Genomic DNA, 23,457 nt, shown 5'->3' with positions numbered 1-23,457 from the left:
CATAAGTTTATGGGTACTGCATTTTGATCAATTAAATTTTTTTTATTTTATTTTAGGGTTAGGTTTTGTTAGTTATTAAATTATTTCATTTTAATTAAAGAATTCATTGTTTTGTCAGTGGTTTTGGCACCTGCATGACTAACTCCAAATGGGTGTACAAATCAATTGTCTGAATTGGACGTTCTGCCGCGCTACGCTTTGATATCGGGAAGTTTCTAAACTACAACAAAACACGGGCCTGTTTATAAATGAGCATGGCAGGGTAGCTTGTACGGGTCATCAGTCATCGGCGCTGCAAAATGGATTCTCATGAGAGCATCCCGTTGTTGTCTCGTGTTTGTGGTGCGGCGTAAAGAAGTCGGGAAAGCTTCGACTTTCCCCATAATGTTTACCGGGTAAATTATCTGCGTGCTCGCACCCAAAGGTAGAACCTCGTCCATTCCACTGCCGGAGCCGCAGAACCCCAATGGCGAGGTCCCTCCAAGTGAGTCAGCAGAGGATCGCCGAAAAGCTGACCATCCTCAATGACCGAGGCGTTGGGATGCTCACCAGGATTTACAACATCAAAAAGGTACTCTTCGCACAACTTCACGTTCGTTTGAGGACGAAAAATGGGTGTCCTTTGGCTAGGCGGCATCGAAACATCGTCCTTTGTGTATGATGTATTTGGGCGTGTCGATACCTCAGTTGCGTGACTCCACCGACTGTGGAATTGTTAAAAAAAAATAAAAGACACATATTAAACTTCTTTTTCTTTTTTCAATCACTGACTAATTAACAGTTTCCTAGCTTGCAACTACTCTGCTAGCAAACAAAAAGGGGTGGTTTGTTAGGATATGACAGCGGAACATGACTGATTCCTCTCCGTGTTTTGCACTGTTTTAAAGTCCCTTTATGCCTGAAACCGTTTTTGTTTTGTTCTGTTATAAATCAGTAACCTTATTTGGGGTAATGCGAAAGGTACGGGCGCATTATGATCGTTAGCGGCACATAGGTACCCACAAAACGAAAAAGATCAGGACGTCTCTATCGACATGTAGCACGCGCCCGCCCAATGCCTTCCGCCGTTCATCGACTGCGCTTGCACGTGCGAGAGGCGTTGAAGCGTTATCCAAGTTATGCAGTTAACATTGAAACAGTATGTAAATAACTGCAATATTCGGTCCCGCATCCCTTATTTATGTACTCGTGTACGGATCCTGAACCGGCCACAATGGCGAAGGATCCAGATGCAATATACAGTGCTGTTATTAATGCATTAGCATTAGAACGCACGTTTTGACGAAAACTTGGCGGTGTCTTTCATTTGTCAGCGCCGGGGAGAGAGGGAGGAGGAGAGTGATAGTGATGCGTGCGACGCTCCCATTGGTCGAAGCACTGACGTTAGCACGCATCATCCTCTCCCTCTCTCCCCGGCACTGACAAACTGACAGATACCGTCAACTTTTCGTCAAAACGAGCCCTTTTATTTTCGTCAAAGTCACACTCACAGCTGCCGTGGAACCAGAGAGGTGGAGATGCCGTGCAGCACCTCCTAGATAACAAAGCCGTAGCGCTGAATGAGATGGCGTCATCAGAGGAGGCCAACGCTGAACACGGATTGGAAATGAGTGCTGTGTCAAAGCTTGGCTTCAAGTCAAGTTTGAGCCTAACCTTGACAGAATCGTCGTGTCCATTCTGTGCCCAGCGTTAGCCTTCTCTAATGACGCCATCTCATTCATCACTATGGCTTTGTTATCATGAAGGTGTTGCGCCGCAGTGCGGGGGAATGCAGGCATGCTCAGTTGCTGCTCTGCCGTCGCCAGTTGTTCTTCGCTCTGGGTTTCCGTAGTAGCGGTGCGTGGGCTGTGATGTGTGTGTGTAGTTAAAACGATGGATGCGGTTCCTTCCACGAGTGACGCATATGCGGTTTTTTCCACGAGTGGTATGGATGTGATTCTTTCCACGAGCAATATGGATGACCGTATCCAAAGGCATCTCATACTTTGGCAGGCAGAGTACAAAAAAAGGAGCGAAACAAATAACAGGAAGTTCCATCGATAAATTTGTAGGGAATCCGTTAGCATGACCCTTGGTAAATGCCACAGACGTCCCCCTCTGGGAAATAAAGACAAGAAATGTGAAGGGGTCAGCGTTAGCTTTTCCCAAAGGGGGACTTGTGTGGCGTTTCCAAGGGTCATGCTAACGCATTCCCTAAAAATCCGCCAATGGATCCTTCTGTAATTTTTGTTTACTGAAGATGAATAAAAAATGATTTGAAGCTAATGCTGAAGGTGAGACTACTAAAGGACCTCCCCTCCGTTCTTACCCAGTCACTGAGTAGAAAGTATTCACTGTAGAAAGTATACCTGTGTTCGCAACCGCTGAGCATGTGCTGATGGCGAGTTTCCGTGGTGCTTTTGCAACGTGCATTGCACACCATCAAGATTGCCGGTCTTAGCAGCCTATTAATGTGGGCTCGTTTCGAACATGCGCTCTAAACAGCGCCCCCAAATATGGTGCTCAGTGAATACCCCCTATTCGCTTTTTCTCGCACGAGTTGAAATATGGTGGCGCCAGTGTGCAAATAGCCCCCAACCACTTCCGGCTCTGAACTAGATGGTGAGTTTGGCAGCACTTGCGAACTCAAATATACATGCTATCTTTTGGAAATGGCCACTTGTAGCACTGTCAGACTTAATTCACTCTTACGATAAAAGAATGATGAGTAAAAAATGAAAAAAATATACGTGAACCGGAAGTGTGCAGGGGCTATGGAAAGTCCCAGTGACGTTAGGCATCTTTTGACCATGAGTGTGTCTTCTCTCCGCAAAGGCATGCGGCGACGCCAAGTCCAAGCCGTCGTTTCTGTCGGACAAGAACCTCGAGTCGGCCATCAAACACGTCGTGCGCCGATTCCCGAACATCGACATCAGAGGAAACAGCGTGAGTAACCGTGGAACTCCACTTCCTGCCGTGCCGCCGACAATGGAAACTTTTTCGAGCTTCCTGCAGCAGCTTTTAAGTCGGCCGAGACAATTGTCAAAATGTAGATATGCCGGCTTCCGGACGAACTGGTTTGTTGACGCTCAAAGCTTACGAACCTAGTCAACAAAGTGATTAAAAAATAAACTCTTTGTGTCTTTGAAAACTTAGATGCTTGACTCACCACCCTGAATTTACGTCTCGGGCTCAATGCCAGTTTGCACGACTCACTTGCACAGCTGTCAAATTCCTTTTTTTTTTTTTTTATATCTAGGAGTTTGTTGTATTTATTTTAGAAAAACACTGAAAACAATTTCAAACTCTATATTTAAATGACTTTTTTTTTTCTTTTTTGCGTTGGAGTTTTATTGTTTAACACTTTTTGGGGGAAATTTTTATGTAGTATTTCGTTTTGGGAAAAAAGTAGTCTGCAGTACCCTAGAACAAGAAAACATAGGAAAAACAGTGGTGTAAAAGCAAACTATTGTTCTGCAAAGCTTTTGGACAGCGATGAGCTAAGGCAATTCAAGTCTTCAGCACGATTGAACATGCCGCTGAGACGCTTCTTGCCTGTTTGTTTCTTAGAAGGATGCTTAAAGTATCCTTTTCTTCGTCTGACAATTTCACCGTGTCTTTGCGGTATCTCTAGTTCGTGGTGTTACTGGGATATAACACGAACCGACGCTCTACTTGTTGCTTCTGACCTTTTATAGCCTCTTTTGATTATGTAACTTTGTCAGCACGCCTGGAAAGGTAGCACCTGCAAAAAATTAATCGTTGAAGCCAGATTGAAAGTTTCTAATGTTTGCATGCTTATTCCTGATGACAGGCTCAGCTTTCGGCGGTGTTCACGATCCGACAGGACATCATGAAGTCCCTGTCACTTTACTACTACACATTTGTGGACCTGCTGGATTTCCGGGTAAGCTGCTGCAACTTGCACGGATGACTTGCGGATTTGTAATTTTTCTGCACCTTTTTGTTTCTCTAGGACCACGTCAGCGAGCTGCTCACCACGATAGACTCGTTCCAGCTGTACCTCGACATTGTGAGTTTGAACTCTGCGTCTGACCTTCCCTTTTTTTGTCTTTGGGTGATGTTAGCTTTTCACGTATGTGTTTCGTTTTGGCTACACTTAATCAAGACTTGACGTGCAGACGAGTGTCGCTGCATCCCGTGCAGCGACTGACGACAGACTATCGAAATCCAGAGCATGTCGTCCTGGCAATGAGATTTTTAAGGCAGAGGATTGGATTGGCATGGATCCACAGTGGCCAGAATACTGATTGATAAATATAATACCTATGTCTCAGCCTGGACGTAGCTGATGGTTAGTCGTGTCTATGTCTTCTGCCTCGTCCCAGTCTTTTGCACGCTGTTGCCACGCATATTCACCCAGAATAAAGGTTGTCGTTCTCGTCAATACTGCTCGGCTGCTCTTGAAGTCGGCTCTGGATCGGCCTCGGGCTTTCATCATTTGATCATTCTCTTTGCCAAAGTAATGGGCTAAATACAGAAAACAAAACCTGTCTTTTTTTTCTTTTTTTTTTAAAGTGGGGAGGGGGGGGGCTCGCATAAATAATTTATGTATTGAGTGATCGAATGCGAAGGTTTGAGCATGTGAGGTTGCCTGGGCCAAAAGATACCAAAAAGAAACACAATTTCTTTATCAGCCAATGTCCATGCACACAGCAAAGCCTAATATTCATCAAACAAAAATTTGAGATTGTGGGTGCATTTATTTCAGTGAAAGCACTTGTCAGTAAAAAAGATGCCATTGTTTTCTTTCTTGCTGGTAAGTTTCCTTTTTCGCCGAAATAAATTCTACAGGCACCCAGAATCTCACATTTCGGTATGATGACTATTAGTCTTCAAGGGTTCAGCTCATAGAGAAGTTTTGTTTTGTGGGCGAAAAACACGACTTTTGATCCAGGTAACATAATATGCTCAAACTTTCTCATTTTATCGCCACCGCTAGCGCCATATTCTCATGGAGTTTTGACTTCCTGCGACGCATAGTTTGCTTATGTGGGCCGAAAAACCGCGTTTTGTCTTCTCCATCGAACCCGGTGCTTTGTGCCAAGGTTGTCGCAGGAAGTCAACTGGTGACATTGCCAGCTCATGAACGCCACATCTCGTCACTCTTTTCCCCGGCGTTGCAGACCCTGAACTTCGACATGACCAAGGCCTACCTGGACCTGGTGGTGGCGTACGTGACGCTGATGATCCTGCTGTCGCGCGTGGAGGACCGCAAGGCGGTGCTGGGGCTCTTCAACACGGCCCATGAGATGACGCATGGCCACAGCGACAACAGCTTTCCCCGACTGGGCCAGCTCATCGTCGAGTACGACCCCCCGCTCAAAAAGCTCGCCGACGAGTTCGTCCCACATTCCAAGGTACGTCTCTTCGCCTCCTAGTCGTGCCGAGAAGTCCGCCGCTCTCGCTCATCTCCCGTGCATGTTCTACAGCCTAGTTTAGTTAACGAGGTCGCTACAATTGTTCACCAGTTGGCTAAGCACCACTATACTTCGATTCACGATAACTTGGCAAAATGTGAAGGCTGCGGGCCATGCGACCCAATAAGTGACATATTCGCAAGACCGATTTTTTAGAAAATTTTCCGGGTCGTGAAATTCACAAAAATTAAGTAATTTACAGTAATATACGATTAAGGGGTCACTATACAGTGCTTGAGGAAATGAAACGGACCAGTGAAGTGTGTGGCCTCGTGGATATACCATAGCGATGCCTGGAGTCACTAAATGGCAGAACCATATGGTTACCCTTGGCTGGAGTCACTGTGCATGCTAGCTGTGAACACTAGGGCAATTCTATATGCGCCTCAAGCAGAGAATATGGAGTTATTCTGGAGAGGCCTCGCGCTCCACCGGTCTATTTTGTTTCGTTGATCATGCTGTACATGGACGAGCACCGAACCATGGTTCAGTAGGTTTGACTTTAGTTCATGTCAAAATCGCTAACTATTTTTCTAAATCGGGAAAGGTCTTTGATAAGTGTATAATTGTAGTCTGTAAGAAAAAAAAAACTTTCTTAAGTCGAAATTTATTATGTAGGAGTTTAATGGTATACCAGATCGAGGCTTGTTTATATTCAGATGTCTGGAGACCTTATTATTATCATGTAACACACGCCAAGGTCATAGGAAGCAAAGTCACGGGAGGCTTTGAAGACTTGTGGCACTAACTGTTTTTCCCGCACCAGTCCCTGAAATCATTAATGAAATTAATTTCAGGAAAGATGTCCCTGTTGTGCATGCAAGTACTTACCATATCTCTTCTCCCCTCCTTGCGCTAAATGTCTACCGTTAAGAGTGCACCGATAAACGATTGTTTCGGCTTTCTTTTTCGTGCGCATGTCATTCCCAGACGCTGTTCCAAGCTCTGCTGTCCCTTCAGCAAGTGTTTCCCCGGCGTAACCTGACGGCGGACGAGTGGCGCAAGAGTCAGATGCTCAGCCTGCTCGTCTCGCCCGCCCAAATGCTCACCCCAGCCCAGACAGAAACGGCGAGTCATTTCGCAACATCTCCGACCGTCAGCTCAAGTCTGCGGCCGTGGTCTTTCTTGAGATACACGCCATCGTTGGCATGAATTGTATCGACAGGCCGAAGGTTTGCCGAAGACAGCGCTTCACTTTTGCCGAAGTTGGACGTTTATCAAAGTGCTGCCAAGACTTGCCAAAAATTTTGGGAGGAGTAGCAAAGCCTGTTTTATAGTCAAGTATCCGTAAACTATCCTTTTTTGTCTTTTGCTATTGCCTTCTAGGTAAAACCTTACTTAAGTGAACTCTTGGAGATCTAAGGAAAGCATTCACTCATCAGAAACTTAACTCTGAGGAAACTTCAGTATGCTACTGGCTTACGGTTCCGGGGAAAACTTTATAAGCTTGTGAATCTGATCTCTCTGTTGGAGTGAGGTTCGCTCGATTGAGGGTCTGACAAATTGTCAGGAAGATCATAGCCACAATGATGCTTTCTCAGTAGTTGGGGACTATACTTCGTTTCAGCTTCGGTGCGAGCGCGGCCGATGTTATAAACCGGAGGGCCAATCAAAGAGCGCAAAAAGCGCAGCGTCATGGCGTGCGCTCTCCACTTAATAGGACTAGCCGGCGGAGGAGCGCGCACAGAGAGTCGATGAATACCGGCTGGTCCTATCAACTGCAGAGAGCACGCCATGACGTTGTGACTCTTTCGCTGTTTGATCGGCCCTTCGGCTCATAATATCGGCCGCGCTCGGACCGAAGCTGAAACGAAGTATAGTGATAACATGGGCACATGTGCTGCTCTAGTCGGCACCTTGTGTGAGAGTGCATTTTGGGAGCAATCTTTCTGGGGTTCAGACGCTCGTGCACCTCTCTGCCGACAGCGACTCGGGAATATGTTCATATTTCCTCCTCCAGTGCACAATGTTTTCAGCTCTGTCATTCTGGATATAGTTTTTTTTTATTTTTAATATTCCATTATTGTGGGGACAAATAACACTGAGGCAGGATAATTAACTTTTTGTGCAGCACACACAACCTAACTTTGTAATTATTCGTAACTTATAAACAACCAAGTAAACATAGTAATCTTAATTTGTCGTAACAAACATCGCGTTCTTACGCTTTGTCTTGCCTCAACAGATGCCGTGCGAATACCTCTCCTTGGAAACCATGGAGCGCTGGATCATTCGTGAGTTGGCTCTTTCCCTAGTCGGGTTGGGCGTCTCAAGATGGCGGCCACCGCGACGTTGTCGCATCTCTTCCTGCGCAGTGGGCTTCCTGCTGATCCACCCGTACCTCCAGCAGCCCCCCGCCCAAGCGCTGTTCCTCCAGGCGCTGTCCAACGGCTGGGCACTCACTCTGTTCCGAGACGAACTGCTCCCGATCCACTCGTACGCGCAGCAGTTCTTCGAGGGACTCAAAGGCCACGGCAAGCGGGCCTCGGAGGTGAAGGAAGCCCTGGCGCAGGCGCTGGGGACGGCGCCGCTGGTGCACCGCGAGCGGCGCAAGTTCCTTCGATCGGCGCTCAAGGAACTGGCGCTCGTGTTGGCCGAACAGCCAGGATTGCTCGGACCCAAGGCAAGCGGTGGATTTTTATTTGTCGCCTTTATCCGAAGCCAAGGCAAGTCCAGAAGCTGCATATTGGACGGGTTTATTCAGATACCGCTCATCTCCGTGCGTTTCATTTCCAAAAGAGCACGGTAAAATATTAGTGGGTGCAGTTCATCTCTCAGTCTTGTATGCTGCGTTAGTTCTGTTTTAGGTCCTACACTACTACACTGTATTTGTGCTACAATTGGAAAGAAAGAGAAGTATAGGTTACTGAAATGGGGCTGTACAACAATGTTTGGTAGGAACTTTTTTTACTTTGCACCAGCTTACTGGCACTAGTAGGACCCAAGAATACTCGAACGCAACGCCACTTACCAAGAAGTGTCTTCGTCGCGGTGGAATTCCGGGGATTAAAGTGAACCTCTTCTTTCAGTCTCTCCTTAACAAAATTTGATGACGGAGCTCCTTGACAATGCCAACAGTACGATGCCCAGGAGTGCGCCATCGAGCTTTTTAATCCCCGCTGCGACGATGTTTAACTGCCGCTCGTACACAAAGTCTGCGTAGGCATTCGATTGTGACTCGTGACAATAAGTGCCTCCACATGCATTCGGCCAGTGGCTAATGCCCAATCGCTGGGATGGCGGAAATAGCCGTACCTTAACAATGCGTAGAGCTCAACGTGTGCCCTCTGCTCTGCCGACCCTGCATGGCTGTGCTAAAAACATTGGCGGCATATAATCGGCTCCAAATCACATGGCCGCTTTTTCTTGCTGCGAGTTGAAAAAGTAAACGGTGTTCGTTTTAGAGCGCAGCTCTTAGGCGCCCGTTTCCGGCCTGAGCGACGTCGCCGTCGGCGTAACTGCGCGGTGCATTATGGGTAAATTTCCCCGCTAAATCTAGCGGAAAAATTTCTCCGCTAAATTTAGCAGAAAAACTTCCCTGCTAAATCTAGCTAAAAAATTTCCCCGCTTTAGCGGAAAAAATTTCCCGCTAAATCTAGCGGGAAAATTTTCCTGCTAAATTTAGCGGAAAAAATTCCCCGCTAAATCTAGCATAAAAATTTCCCTGCTAAATTTAGCGGAAAAAATTCCTCGCTAAATCTAGCGGGAAAATTTTTCAGGGGTCCTTCGGAAACAGGAGACCCTCAGTACCCTTCCCTCCTCCTCCTGAAGAGCTGCGCTCTAATTCAGCGTTACAGGGAGTTGTAAACGGCTTTCATTTTTTCTCTAATTTTTTCTGCGACTCCTATCACATAGAGAAAAAAAGCAATGTGTGTTTTGTAGCTCCTAAATATCTAGGAATAATTATTGAAAGTTGAAAAAATGAAGGTTGCATCGCCCCTTTAACATGGGTTACTGAAACGTGTCACGAGGAGGACTGTCTAGGTGCCTGCCTAGAGTAATGTTGCTGACCCATAGGATAATCGCAGGACACTAATTGGGAGATCCTTTGTAACCCCTGAAACCCGAAATCAGTTGACTTCCATTAGTTTATTTTACCACTTCTCAAACCTGTGCAACGCTCCCAGAAGAACTCATCTTACGAAATCCTCAATGTGCCAAGTAAAGGCATCGGTATAAAAAGCTTCTGTGCACTACTCTTGCCCTTTCACCTAGCCACATCTCGTCCATTTGCATTAGTTTTGATGCCGCAGATGGCACAGTCGAAGCGATTCCCGTCCGACGTCGCGCGACGTCCATTTGTAAACGAGGGTGGGCGACGTCTCGTGATTCGTAGCTCTACGGTCATTTGGCCAGAAAAAGAGGTGGGCGATATCTCGGGGTAGGACATTGGTACGGGACTTGGCGGTGGAGGGTGACCTCCCGTTCCTTGTGCTTGCAGGCCCTGTACGTCCTGATGGGGCTGTCCCTGTCTCGTGACGAGGTCTGCTGGCTTGTGCGCCACAACGAGCTGGGCCCGCCCTCTCGAGCCCCGGGCCGCTCCCGCAGCCTCCAGGGGGAGGACCTCTTGGACCGTCAGCTGCCGGAACTCCTGTTCCACATGGAGGAGCTCAGGGGTCTCATGCGGAAGTACAGCCAGGTGACCAAAGACTGTTCCGTCCTGTGCATACCAGTGCTACGTTGCCGGCGTCGCGCATTACATGAAAATGAATATAGCCGACAAGCAGTCGAGCGACTTCAATTTGTCGCGTCAAAACGAGCATGCCTAGCCTGTCGCCTGCTTTCTTTCTCCGCTCTTCCGTCACTCTTTTTCTCATTCCCGCTCTTGGGACTGCTATTGTCGGCGCTTACAATTTTCCACATTCCGCTCCCGCCTTTACCCCTAGGGTTGAGTGCATCCCATTTTCAGGCCTTTCGAATTAGGTTGAGTTAAGGCCCGCTCACTCATTTTTGTTTGCTTACGACCGACTTCTTGCAAAGTCTTATGACGATAGAACACGCCGGCGCCATTTATGCGTGGTGACCCCGGAACTGCTTTTCACTAGGGCGAAAGGAGAAATGGTCGTTCATAACTGTGTCAAAAGTTTTTCGAGCCAAAAGAAAAAAAAAGAATGGTGCACGAAGAACATGGAAACATAAGGAAACTGAAAGCGTTCCACAGCTGCCCGATGAATGGCACCAATCTGTTCTCCCCTCTAGATGGCCTACATCTGTGTCTATCTCATAACGAAAGCATCCTTTGTCGTCTTGGGCGCACTCACTGTGTGCGTTGTGCAATAAAGTGGTGTCTAAGCATTAGCCAAGGCTACGCGCTCGAGCTGAGTTACGCCATTGTGCGCGCACTTCGAAAGACATAGAAAAACACCTATTGGGCGGAAAATTGGCTGAGATGTCACCGCTCTGGCAAAAGCGTGCGTTTGTACGATAGCACTCTCCTATCGTTGTGAGAGATCTTAGGAGGTTTTAAGGGGCACAGTCGTAAGCAGTCGTGAGCATGCGATTAAGCCTCACGAATGCCTACAACCGGCGCTCTGCCCGTGGACACGAGCTCGGCCGGAGTCACAGTTTTGCTTGTGGCGTGCAGGTGGTGCAGCTGTACTACATCCAGTACCTGAGCGGCTTCGACGCCCCAGCCCTGGAGGCGGCCATGCAGGGGATCCCGGCCATTCCCGAGGAAGACGCGGCGCTGCTGTCGGTAGCGTGCTCGACGGCACGCTCGTTGGCCCCGCCCCCCTCGGGGTCCGAGGCGCCCCCGCCAGACCTGCGGGGCCTGCGGCTCGACTGGTCGCGGCTGCAGCTCCACGCCAGTGCCCAGCGCCACCCCTGGGGCCTGCGGGAGCGGCCCCACCTGGCGGCCCTCATGAACGGGCTCGTGTTCCACACCAAAATGGTGGACTTCCTGGACCGGCTGCTCGTCGAGACCTCCGACCTCTCCTTCTTCTGGTGAGCCTCGGTCGCTCGGAGATGCCCACGTGGTCCCTAGATCGGCGGTTCTCCAACGCGGGTCTGCGGACACTTTGGTTTTTTTGAGCCCTCTTACGGCTTCCGAAACCCTCGACTGTCTGTCGAACTGAAAGATAACGCTTTTCTTTTACAAAAAATGGGCTTTGTCTTGTGGGAGTTTAGAAATTTGTGAAACCGGAAAGTGAAGCCACCGATTAGCTCACTGTTGATTCGCCGAGTCGGGCTACGACATCCCACCCCCTAGCTCAACGCTGATTGGCTGGTTCAGATACGACGTCACGTGCGAGGCCACGCTCGCTCGACTCTGATTGACTGGTGATTGCGCAGTCATTCGTGCGCCACCGCGAGGTGCCCGCAATATGACGGAGGCTTATTGCGGAGAAGGCGCCGTGTAACCGAGCTTTCGGTTGCACGTCAAAAGATCCCCAGGTGGTCCAAATTAATCCCCAGTCCTCCGCTGGGGCGTGCCAGATGCCCTTCGTAGGTTTGGCACGTAAAACCCCCAAATTTGACTGACTTTTCGTGCGCCACCGCTCGTTTGCCAGACGGCTGGATGTCATCGGAGAAACCTCTGCAGCCTTTGAGGGTTCTGGGGGAGCTCTAGAGGTACCTGGGTTAGCGCCGGTACCTTCATTCCAGGAATTTCTATAGCGTGTATGTGCCACGTGTTAAGCCATCCGCTAAACTAATCAATGAAGAACGCCGAAAGCGTAGACATCAGTCCCAGAGGAACCGGGCCGAACGTAACAAATTGCTGGTCACTTGTGTTAAACGGGAAACACCGAAGTATCGCCAAAGTAAAGATGCCACACGTTTCATGTGCGACGCATTTGCCCAGCAATTTGCTATGCATTTATTTTATCGATGTTGGCTGTTTCGCCAAAGTAAATAGTAGACTAAACCATATGTGCCGAGCGAGTAAAGATGACTCTTTTCAGTTTCAAACCTTCAAAGTTGGTTTTCGTGTTTTAGTTTTGTTCATTTCCTTTTTTGTCATTGCATTTATCCAAAACTGCTCCCTCCCCCCCAGTAAATCGGGTACCCGATCGCTTGCATCGATCCAGAAGAGGCCCCTGAAACATCAGTGGTGACGAGCGAAAAATGCAAGTGTTGCTGTCGTCGCGTCATCCCGACTTGTGCCCGCTTTGATTTTGGTGGATTGTAAAAGCGAGGAATGACCTTCGAGAGAACAAGCGTCTGCCACATCAGTTGCTGCGCCATCATTGTGCGTAAATAGGGGGCCACAAATGAGGACCCGTTAAACGCATCCTTCAGAGACGCGTCTTAGGCACCACACCGACGTAGCTCTTGCACGTGTTCCATCCAATTGAGCGGGGTTTGCTTTTTACGAGCAGCAGGACCAGAAGTGCAGTCGCAGATGCCCAATACCAGAACATGCGAATTGACATTGGTTGCCGAAGTCTGTGCTACATCTTAGAACTTTTTTTTAGTCCACAACCGTGCAGGGGGGGTGGGGCTTCGAAGAGTTGTTACGTCCTTGAGCTTACATTTCACTTTCATTTCTGGGGGCAGAGACAATGGCCTCGTTCGTGTCTCTCTTACGTTTGTCTTTGCCCTTTCATCACAGCCTGAGCTTTTCGAGTGTTTTTGTTCTAAAGCTATTGTGTCGAAACTCACCAGAGACGTGCACCTTTGGTGGGAGATTTTCTACGTCAGTACCTTGAAAGGGATCAAATTGTCACAGGCCGAAATTACAGGTTATGATAATCGTTCGTGTAAAACTTAGTTGAAGCGCGCACTTTGTTTAGTATTTTTTTGCCTTAACACCGACGAATCGAGTTTTTATGGAACAGCAGTCGAGTAGCAGAGCCGCAGTTTTGAATCGGTCGGCTGAGTCCAGCCCCGCTCGCTCGCAGTTTCTTCAGCCGGGCATTTGAAGACCAGTTCCACCTGTGCCTGGAGTTCCCGGCCCAGACACGCTACATCATCGCCTTCCCGCTGGTCTGCGGCCACTTCATGAACTGCACCCACGAGCTCTGTCCCGAGGAGGTGAGCACAATGCCGCTTGCATCCAGGGACTAAAGGCTACTACAGACACTTTCCACTACTTACGACCGAGTGCCCTTGCACTTTCTCGAATCTCTTACGTCCAGAGGATCACATTAGCGTCATCTACCAGGTAACCGTGGAACACGTGGCATTTCCGTATATTTCCTTTTTTCTTCACGCGTCATTCCTGTTTTTTTTGGCTCGAAAAACTTTCGAGAATGTTATAAACGATCATATCTCGTAGATAGTATGCACTTTTGATCTTGCAACTGCCGGAAAGCTGCTGTAGTGACATGCAGTTCTAGAGCCACCTTATAGGTGGTGCCAGCGAGTTCTCTCGTCGTAAGAGGTCGGGAGAACTGGGTGGTAAGCAAACGCGAGTGTGGGCCTCTGGAGTTGTCCTCGATTGACTCTGTCTGTGGATTCCTCCCGGCGTGCACAGCGGCACCACATCGGAGACCGTAGCCTGACCCTGGTGAACGCCTTCTTGGACGAGATGTCCAAGGAGGCCAAGAACATAATCACGACCATCTGCGACGAGCAGTGCACCCTGAGCGACCGGCTGCTGCCCAAGCACTCGGCGCTCAACATGGCGCTGGTGGTGCACAAGAAGAAGCGGGACAAGAAGCAGCGCCCGGCCACGGCGCCACCCCGCGACAAACCCGGCACAGAGAGCTACCGTCGGACGCGGGAGGAGCTCAGCACGTGCGTCTCTGCTTTCATGCCGAGAAAAGCCGCACATTTCATTGACACAGGTCACGTGACCTCATGACCTCACGTGGCTTAGTGTCGTGTAATGTGGATTTACGTGACCTCATGAGGTCACTTGACTTAATGTCAAGTTTGGGTGTCATGTGATGTCATGGAGTTATGTGACCTTGTAAGGTCAAGTGACTTGGTGTCGAGTTTGGGTGTCATGTGGTGTCATGTTACCTCATGCTGTCACATGACCTCGTGACATAATGTGACTCGATGTCGAGTTCAGGTGTCGAGGTCACTTGGTGTCGGGGGACCTCATGATGTCACATGATTCAGTGTGAAGTTTGGGTGTCACTCAATGTCAGTGTTGCACGACATTGTCACACCGTGACATTATGGTGTGTGACACATGATGTCATACTTTCACATGACGAGGCAGACACGCACACACAGCGTGTGCCCAGCTCATTTGCAACACAATCGTTACGTTTACATTAACGATTGTTAACGTAAACGTTACGTTATGTATCAGTTGTGATCGAGACGTGCTTAAATTTTTCTTCGTTGCCTTTCTAAAGGCCCGTTCACACTCTTGCGACCGAGTACGACTGAGAGAGACGAGATCTCTTACAACTTCTTAAATGTTTCTAGAATGAGGGAACACACTGACATTGTGGCGCCATCTATGCGGTGACCCTAGAACTGCATTTCACAAAAGCGAAAGTTTTGCGGGATTTCCGAGGTCAAATGGGCGTAATACCCATAGAAAGGCTCGTTTATAACATTGACAAGAGTTTTTCGAGCCAAAAAAGAAAGGATATTGCGCGAGAAATAAAAAAAAATATGCCGGACCGCCGAGTTTACACTGCTTCCCAATAGATGGCGCCAGTGTGTTCTCTGGTTTAAGAAGTTTTAAGGAACCCAGGTTTAAGAGGTCGCAAGCAGTCGCAAGAGTGTGAACGGGCCTTTAGCGTTTGAGGTTATTTTCTCTTTCACACTTTTATCACTTCTCTTTTTTCTCTGCTATATTGGGAAAGGTTCAGCCTTTTTTGGGTCTCCTCAAATTGCCACCTTCTTGTCGATGAGGCGGCATTTGGTCATACAGACCGTCACGGAAAAGAGAGTTGATTGACAGCGAATATCTTGCTTGGCTTAGGCCTGGCTTCTTTGCAATTCTTCCAGAATCTACCTCCCGAATGGGGTTGGCTTTTAGAGTTTTTCACCAAATTGTCTGCCACTTTCTTCCATTTGTCCGGCGTTAGTTTGCCACTTCCACCTCGTAGATGCTGCTATGTCATTCAGTATTTAAAACTATTTTAAGATGCCATAAGAAACTAATTTCTTGGGCTAAATATTTCGCGAATTCGGTAGAGTGTGGGCATCGGGAATATTTTGCAGGCACACAATTTTGTGATTTAGGGTGATATGCTATCTGTCTGTTACCATGGGGGATATGTTGTGATCTATTCGTTATCATAAAAGGTATTTTTTGCGATATTCGCAAACGAGTTCCACGCAAACGTCTTGCGTGGAACTGTACGGGCCATACAAAAAGCAGGTTATGTGTGTGAGTGGGAACATCTTTGTCAGGAAGCAAACGCTTTCAGGCTTGGTTTGGATGTTTGTCTGCCCATTGTGCAGGATGGACAAGCTGCACATGGCCCTGACGGAGCTGTGCTTTGCCATCAACTATGCGTCGAGCATCCACGTCTGGGAGCACACGTTTGCTCCGAGGGAATACCTCGCTCAGCATCTGGAGAACCGGTTCAACAAGTGGGTGCATCCAAGCTCTCCCACGCTCCAAACCGATGCCTCGTGCACACGAGTCGTTACAAAAGAACGCCAAGAGCTGTTGCCACTACAGTCCGTTGCCCGTATAGTATAATCGCGTCGTGTGCCAGATGCATAAACATGGCTCGGAGCATGCATTCTGCGCAATGTGGGCGGAAACAGCTGAAACTTGACATGAATTGTGTGTATTAACACCCAAACGTGTAGCAAACGCACCCTGGTGTTCTTTATGCGTGGGAATGTCTCATTAACATTTGATCTCGCTTTTGCCGATAGTAATTACACTTACGAACGTAGCGTAACCTACGTCTTTTAGAAAGTATTTATGCCGAAGCTACAATCGCCAACTGCCTAAGAGACGTCGCTTTGCGATTAATTTTCCAGCATTCTCGACGAGTACTGTAATCCCATTGGCCGTGGAGCACGAATAAGATCCTTGCATTGCTCTTAGTCGCCATAGTACGCGTCGAGGAAGTGCACTTGCTGGGGTGAGATGCAGCAACGCTTGGAGTGCTGACGTTTCCATCAATTTAAAGGTTGTTTGTGCGCAGGGCATTGGTAGGCATGGTGATGTACAATGCGGAAAGCCACGAGATCGCCAAGCCTTCTGAATTGCTCTCCAGTGTCCAGGCCTACATGAGTGTGCTGCAGGGCATTGAGAACCACGGTGAGCACGGAAACTACTCAGAGCTCTCGGCCGTGCCAGGGCGAGGGAACTGTTGCCCGGCTTTGTGCTGCTACGAGTGCTGTCCGTGTTTGTTAATTTTGTCATATTCGTGTCGCGCTTTTATCTCCTCGGACAAAAGTGCCACAGAACGCCCAGAGTGGGACACTCTGTACGTAAAGTCGAGCAGGTTCACTAGGATTTGGTCTGGGTCTCTCGTACTCTGATGGAAGGCTCTGTAATTTTGAGGCCTTCCAAATATTGACACTTTTCGAGTATGGACACCTTCTAAGTACGAACTTCTTTTTTAGCTATTTACGCTTTCTAAATTTAGATGTTCTCTATATATGGTCACTTTTTGAGTGTGGACACTCACCGTAGTATCCCGAGAGATAGTTTACCTAAAATCGAGACCAAATTGAGTGAAAATAAGGGGTGGCTAACTTTCGATGTACACCCGAGAAAAGTTTAAAAACGCGATTCTTAGATCACGTTTTCCTGCCAAACTTGTTATTACAGCAAGGGACAATGAAGCAAAAGATGACTGTACTTTCCAGTCAGCAACGTTCACTTATGTTCCGCCATAGCTACCTAGCCGCATTTACGCCGAGGTCGGTGATTCAAACGCTATGATCGCTAGGAGTGGGCTATCTTTTGGTGTCTAAAAGAATATAGCAAATCGAGCTAAAAATAGCTGTGGGTTATCTTTCGGAGGGGGCGTTTCTCGGGATATTACGGTACTAATATATTATTAGCACAAACAACTATGAAACATACTGTGAGCCTCCCAATGAGAGATGCATCGCAGTATTGACACACCAAACACATTTTACATTAGTGTGGCTCGTGCAAATGTATATGAACACGAATAGTCGAGAGGGCACCCTGATTACTCGATCGCATGCAATTGTGAACTTTGGAGTGGTTGGATTGGCGGCGTTGGTGACAGCCGGTGACGTCACCGTCTCTTGCCCGTTGCAGTGCACGTGGACATCACGCGGGTGTTCAACAATGTGCTCCTGCAGCAGACACAACCACAGGACAGCCACGGCGACAAGACCATTGCCACGCTGTACACAAACTGGTGAGCAGTCGGCTAATGCTGTGTCCTCACTGGCAGAGGAGCGATACAAAGGTGCTCGGGACGGCCCATGCCCCACATTTCTTAGCTTGTCATTGATTATAGAAAGAATCGTTTTCGATCAATGCTTTGAACTACAATCTTTTTGTTTGAGGAGGGGTGGGATACCGCTGGGAATCTATGAATTTTTGTTGGTAGGGCAATCTAAAGTCCCATTCACTGAGTTGCGTTCGACTATGTTACGACTAAAGCCCCTCTACATGCTTGTCTTTGCCTCCTGTGGAGCTTGGAGGCAAAATGGCGGTACTGCATTGAAATGAGCTGCCCTTGGAAGCGAGTGGCGATGCAGCACTCGCTCGTGGCTTGTGCGCGTGTTTGCGCAACAACGGTTGGCGGTGCTCGTAAGGAGTGCGACGTGAGTTTTATCGAGGGGCTTTAGTTATGGCGAGTTACGAGATGGCGGGTTACGGGAGCACTCTTGCCTCGTACGCCACGTGCCAAGCTCATAGTCGAATCGGTCGCCACGAAGCTTGCGGATCACGAATGTCTCGGTGACTTGCGCAAGTTGAGCGTAGTTGTGACGTAGCCGTATGCTACCTTGTGGATGGGACCGTGCCCTCCGTGCAACTCTCGGCTCAAGGCGGGCTCTTGTGTCACCTTGGCGGGCCGGCGAAGAAGGTGGCGGATGCGGGGCGACCGAGCGTTTGGTCGGCGCAGACTGACGAGGTCGTCCTCGACGCAGGTATCTGGAAGTGCTGCTACGCAAGGTGACGGCCGGTCACATGTGCTACTCCCCACTGCAACGGGCCTTCGTCAACCTGATCCACGACGGCCAGCAGGTTCCGTTCACGGCCGAGGAGTTCTCTGACGTGCAGGGTGAGACGCGGCGGGAGCGCCGTCTGCTTCCTCCGTCTGCCTCCTAACCGTTGGTGGTGCCACCGTCTGCCATAGATAATTTTGCACCTGTCCTACTGAAGAGCTTTGTCGTGTTTCTAGAAAAAGTCTTTTTTCTTTTTTCCTTTTGGTACAGTGTAGAGCACCTAAAGCAACATCGGTTTTAGTCTACAGTAATCCCTCGTTATAACGAAGTTAATGGGATGGCAAAAAAATTTGATATAAGCAATAATTCGATCAAAGCGATAGAACCAAAAAAAACAGTGCCGCCAGTCTTGAAGGAAGATGGGATGCTTCCTGTCCTCCTTCAAGACACAGGTCTGGGATGTTTCCAAGGAAGTTGCCCTGATTGTGGCCAAAAATATAAAATTTCTAGACCTCACTCTGATTTTCAATCAAGGACATCTGTGCTGGAGGTACGTATTCCGGCCAGCAAAAGGGTTTCTGCCGTTCACATCTGGACACTCGGGAACTGTCACAAGCACGGGTCTAATCTCTGCCCTACGCAAATCGTGTGAACATCAAATAGAGCAAAGCTTGTAAAAACAGATGTCACGGCTTGGAGATTCAGGATATCCGATAAGTCTCATGGTACCCGTGTGTGAGAACATCCACATAAACTTGAAGCGTACAAGGCCAGAGAACGAAAACGCAGACAAAACTGGAAGGGAGATCGTAGTGCTAGCCTATATTAATGAGATCACGCACAAGTTGAAAAAGATTGCCGCAAGAAATGACGTTCAAGTAGTATGCACCGCGCCCAACAAAGCCTACTCCATGTGCAGTCAAGGTAACCGAAGAACAAAGGAAAAATCCTGGCGACACGGCTTACAGAACGCAGTACAGTAGACTCTCATTAATTCAAACTCCAGGAAGCCACAGATTTTAGTTTGAATGATCAGAAGTTTGAATTATCAGAAATTCATCTAAATATAATACTAGACAACATTATGATTCGTTACATGGATAGCTACACATACAAAGCAGATTTTTGCATTTCCTCTACATAGGCCTAATTATAAGCAAGTACAGGCATAACACATTGGTGGAAGAACCGTGACGTTAAGTTTATTCATCCGGCAAAAAAGTTGTCGATTGTGGACCGTTTACTCAGCACATGAGATCTCAAAACAAAATTTTCAATACCAGCCATTGCAAGTAGCTTCTTACGGGACTCTTTCTTTGCAGACAGAAACTTCCGGAGCTGAGCGATGTGCTCAAAAGCCTCTGCGGCTGTGACAGTTGGTAGTGGGTCATCCTTTTATTCATTGTCATTTTCACTCTCACTGCTGCACTGTGCTGGCATTACTTCCTGTACTATGTCCTCTAATGAGTCATCACGACAAACACACACATTGTCGTCAAGACTAGCGTATTCCGCCAGTTCGGCATTCACATTACGTCCTTCAAGGCCAGAAAGCTTGATTCGAGTGAGCTGTTACTCATCCTCGATGTCGTCTTGGTCATCATTGCTAGTCTTGAAGCACATAATGTGAACGCCGTTTTCCGCTAACGTGTGCGCGCTTGAGCCCCGTTGAGTGCACTTCTTTCCGAGCACCGGTGTAGTGCGCAGAAGGAACACTCGCGAAAGCAAGCTCCGCGGGTATTGCTTCGCTGCGGTGCACTGGTGCTCGGAAAAAAGCGCACTCAACATGGCCGTGAGAACAAAAAAGTATGAATTAAGCGAAAACGCCGTTCGAATTAAGCGGCTTATAAATACATTTAAAGCATAGCGGGACAACCAAAATTTTCAAATCTATTTGAATTAACCTGAAGTACGAATTATCCGAGTTTGAATTATCGCGATCCTACACAACAGGAGTGGTGTACCACATTCCCTTTTCATGCGGGAAACGCTGCATCAGCCAAACGGGCCGATGTATCAACGACGGAGCCCGCGAGCATGCAGCGTCTCTTAAGGGAACAGCGGCAGGACATCTGGCAGCTCATTGGAGGAAGTGCCAGTGCAGTGCAGCTTTTAACAGCACCAGCATTCTGGCCAGTAACAACAATCCTCATGCACGTGAGATCCTAGAGGCGCTCGCTATCGAGGAGCACGCGAAAGATTGCGTCAGCACCCCATCAAACACCCTTCACAAAGAAGAAAGACACTACCTACGAAATGTCACGCCCTAAATAACAGCAGCACGAGCTTGTGGCGAGTTAGTTTTAGGGAATTCTGTGGAAATGCTTTGTATAATTTGTACAAGTGTAAATATCAGTAGTGCTCATTGTTAGTGGAATACGTTTATTTATGTAATAAGTTCATCATGCTCTACTTGGGACTCTAAATGAAGGAGGAACAAGTTTAGACTAAAACATAGTTGCTAGTCAGCTGTGTGTTCCCTCCTGTCCTCCCTTTTTTCGTGTTCAAGTTTAATTCTAAAGTTCAAGCTGATATACTTACAAGTATGTACCAACAAGCTCAACTCTTAACCGTTATTCTGCCACATATTGTGTACTCTAAATGACTTCCTTTTCGCAAAATTCACAAGTGGAAAATATTGCGCAAAATTGGTTTCGCAATTATATGACTCCGTGATAACTAATAGGTAGCACGTCGGTTTAAATCGTGGAGATTGGTGCCTGCGAGATATTCCTAATACCCATACTTATTAAAATTTGCAAAATATTGAGCCCACGGAAAACAAATTGTTTACAGTATTTCAACTTAGGACCGTTTCATACCCTGACAAGCTACGACATTTAGGATGCAAGTTTTGGCTGTCCGGCTTCACAAGGTGACTTTGCAACTTTCAAGAGACGGAATCGGGAGGTGCCGTAGTGTTCACAAGATACCTTACATTTGGACGATGCAAAAAACGTGGCCGGAAAATGACGTCCCTCGCCTCGGCACTTCCCCGCCGAGTTCATTTAAGCTAAAATAAAAATATAAATTTTAACGACGGTGGTTGAAAAATTTCTTGGCTTCTCCCACCGTGTTCTTGCCAGATTCACTGACCTAGCATTTTAGGCCATTTTTGATCACTGAATTGCGCACGGTGTTCTCGCAGAGCTGCGCTCCCTGGCCGAGCTGATTGGTCCCTACGGGATGAAGTTCCTGAACGAAAGCCTCATGTGGCACATTGCAAGCCAAGTGGCCGAACTCAAGGTAAGCTTTTCCCACGGTCGGACCGTCCAAAACACGCGCATGGGTTTCTCTCGGAGTCTGGACCAGTGCATAGAAGGTTCATTGGAAATAAGAATGGCGCTATGGAGATAGATGGCAAGTAAACGAGACGGCAAGGCGAGACTGGCTCGGAAAGCCCCCTTATTTTTACACTCGGGGCAAGAGTAAACTCTAATCTTCTAGAAGTACGGAGCAGCATTTTTCTCTGTCATGCTTGCAGCAGTATGAGTTCCGATTGTGCGGTACGTCGATTTCGGTCCAATGAATGAGAGATGTGTGCGTCTCGCAGGGTCATCTTAAATACTGCGGAGAAGTTTCGGTTTTCGTAGTTTCTTCCCAATTTCGCAAGCTGCACCGTACTCCATTTGTTTGATGCCTCTCAAAAACAAACTCGGAGAGCGTCGAGCTTCCTAGAACGCAAAAAGCGCCGTAACGTGGGTTAAGTGGAAGCACGTTTTTTTTCGGGTCTCCTTGCAGAAGATTGTGCTGCTGAACCGAGAGATCCTGGTGGAGCTGCGCTCCAACTACGACAAGCCGGAGCAGATGAAGGAGCTCTTTCGCAAGCTGCAGAGTCAGTGGCTGTCCTCGTGGCGTCCGCTTTGCCGCCTGACCTCTCTCTTTGTTCTTTCCTCTCTCTCTCTGTCCTCTCTCTCTCTGCCTGACGCACGGCTTGCTCTGTCTCCTCATCCGAGGACCCCGGATGGCACAGCGTAAGCGCTGCTCGCATCTGACGCACCCGCGTCCCCGGACACTTTGCCGGCTCAAACAACGGCAGGCGCTATTAACCTCGTGGTAAACACTGTAATAACAGTCAAACTTCTTTCACCTACGAGCACTCTTTTTAAGAAAACATGATTTTTTTCAAACCCCCATCGGGCAACATTGGCGGTCGCCAATTTTCGGGCACGAAGCGCGCGATCAGGTTCGATTTGAGTTGTATGCCAACACGTTTCCTGCGTCCGATTGGTGCTTGAGGGTATGTGCCCAAACAACAGCCCATTCAAATACTTGGCGCAGCAGCCACTAGACGACGCACACTTTTAGTTCACGACACGAGTCAGTGACGCGTACGGCAATTACTTCAACAGAAAAAGTGACTAGTCGGAATGCGAAGGACAGAAAGAGCGAGTCGTCCGTTTTCGTCTCTTTGCATTTCATCGTGTTTGGAGTGCGTAAAAAATGCACCAGCATGCTCGTCGGAACTAAAACGCACGAGCGAGCACTTTGTGCGTCGGTAACTTTAGTCCCCCCAGAAACAGTGGCGTACACCTATAGCCACGCGAGCGCTGCACTTTCCAGCACAGATGCGCGACCATTGGGTTGGCACCCAGTTTACAGAGGTGCGTCGTGCCTGGTCCAACGGGTAAAGTGACGTAGAGTCCGAACCTCCCATCCTTAATTGTCCTGTAACTTCTCCTGTCTTGGAAGCTGTTACCGTAGTTGCGGAAGGAATCGTTCTCAGCCAGGTTGCTCAAACAAAACGCTACTGAAACGGCGGGATATTTACGCGATACGTACGGGGAAGGTGCGACGGCGTGTCCTTGCGCTCTGGCTATCGATCCCATCTTCCTTCTCGCCGCAGATGCCAGTGAGGAAATGTACCTTGTTCTGCACTGAGCTCTTTATTCATTATTATGTAAGAATAAACAGCAGCCATTTGGCTGTTAGCAGCAAAAAGATAGGACCCACTGCACTCAATCCAATGTGGGATACTAACGGAGACCGACGAAAGTGTCCGGGGACGGGTGACGTGCCTGGTCCCGGCGCCTGACTGCTGACGTTCTCTTCCCGCTTGTCTCGTCGC

The 23,457-nt window shown here is 48.2% G+C and overlaps 1 protein-coding gene across 3 annotated transcripts in view; it reads left to right on the top strand.

Annotated features, from left to right (window-relative positions):
• Window positions 1–249: 249 nt before the first annotated feature.
• LOC115320367 (membrane-associated protein Hem) overlaps window positions 250–23,457 on the top strand; it is a 40,722-nt gene continuing 17,514 nt past the window's right edge. Inside the window, exons 1-18 of one of the 3 annotated variants that reach the window (XM_040219215.3) lie at window positions 250–571; window positions 2,815–2,925; window positions 3,794–3,886; window positions 3,956–4,012; window positions 5,127–5,360; window positions 6,351–6,488; window positions 7,606–7,654; window positions 7,736–8,043; window positions 9,862–10,059; window positions 11,005–11,363; window positions 13,262–13,394; window positions 13,837–14,099; window positions 15,735–15,866; window positions 16,436–16,551; window positions 17,530–17,632; window positions 18,372–18,505; window positions 21,538–21,635; window positions 22,131–22,224. In XM_040219215.3, the coding sequence (XP_040075149.2) occupies window positions 467–571; window positions 2,815–2,925; window positions 3,794–3,886; window positions 3,956–4,012; window positions 5,127–5,360; window positions 6,351–6,488; window positions 7,606–7,654; window positions 7,736–8,043; window positions 9,862–10,059; window positions 11,005–11,363; window positions 13,262–13,394; window positions 13,837–14,099; window positions 15,735–15,866; window positions 16,436–16,551; window positions 17,530–17,632; window positions 18,372–18,505; window positions 21,538–21,635; window positions 22,131–22,224 (2,725 nt within the window). In that variant the 5' untranslated portion in view covers window positions 250–466. Of the gene's footprint in view, window positions 572–2,814; window positions 2,926–3,793; window positions 3,887–3,955; window positions 4,013–5,126; window positions 5,361–6,350; window positions 6,489–7,605; window positions 8,044–9,861; window positions 10,060–11,004; window positions 11,364–13,261; window positions 13,395–13,836; window positions 14,100–15,734; window positions 15,867–16,435; window positions 16,552–17,529; window positions 17,633–18,371; window positions 18,506–21,537; window positions 21,636–22,130; window positions 22,225–23,457 lie in introns of all 3 variants that reach the window. The other 2 variants (XM_040504143.2, XM_042289405.1) reach the window with 2 other exon arrangements.

The sequence above is a fragment of the Ixodes scapularis genome, unplaced genomic scaffold (genome assembly GCF_016920785.2).
Source record: "Ixodes scapularis isolate PalLabHiFi unplaced genomic scaffold, ASM1692078v2 PGA_scaffold12__126_contigs__length_90152505, whole genome shotgun sequence".
Taxonomy (NCBI): domain Eukaryota; kingdom Metazoa; phylum Arthropoda; class Arachnida; order Ixodida; family Ixodidae; genus Ixodes; species Ixodes scapularis.
Note: the sequence above shows the minus strand (reverse complement) of the source record. Positions and strands in the feature narration are given on the sequence as shown.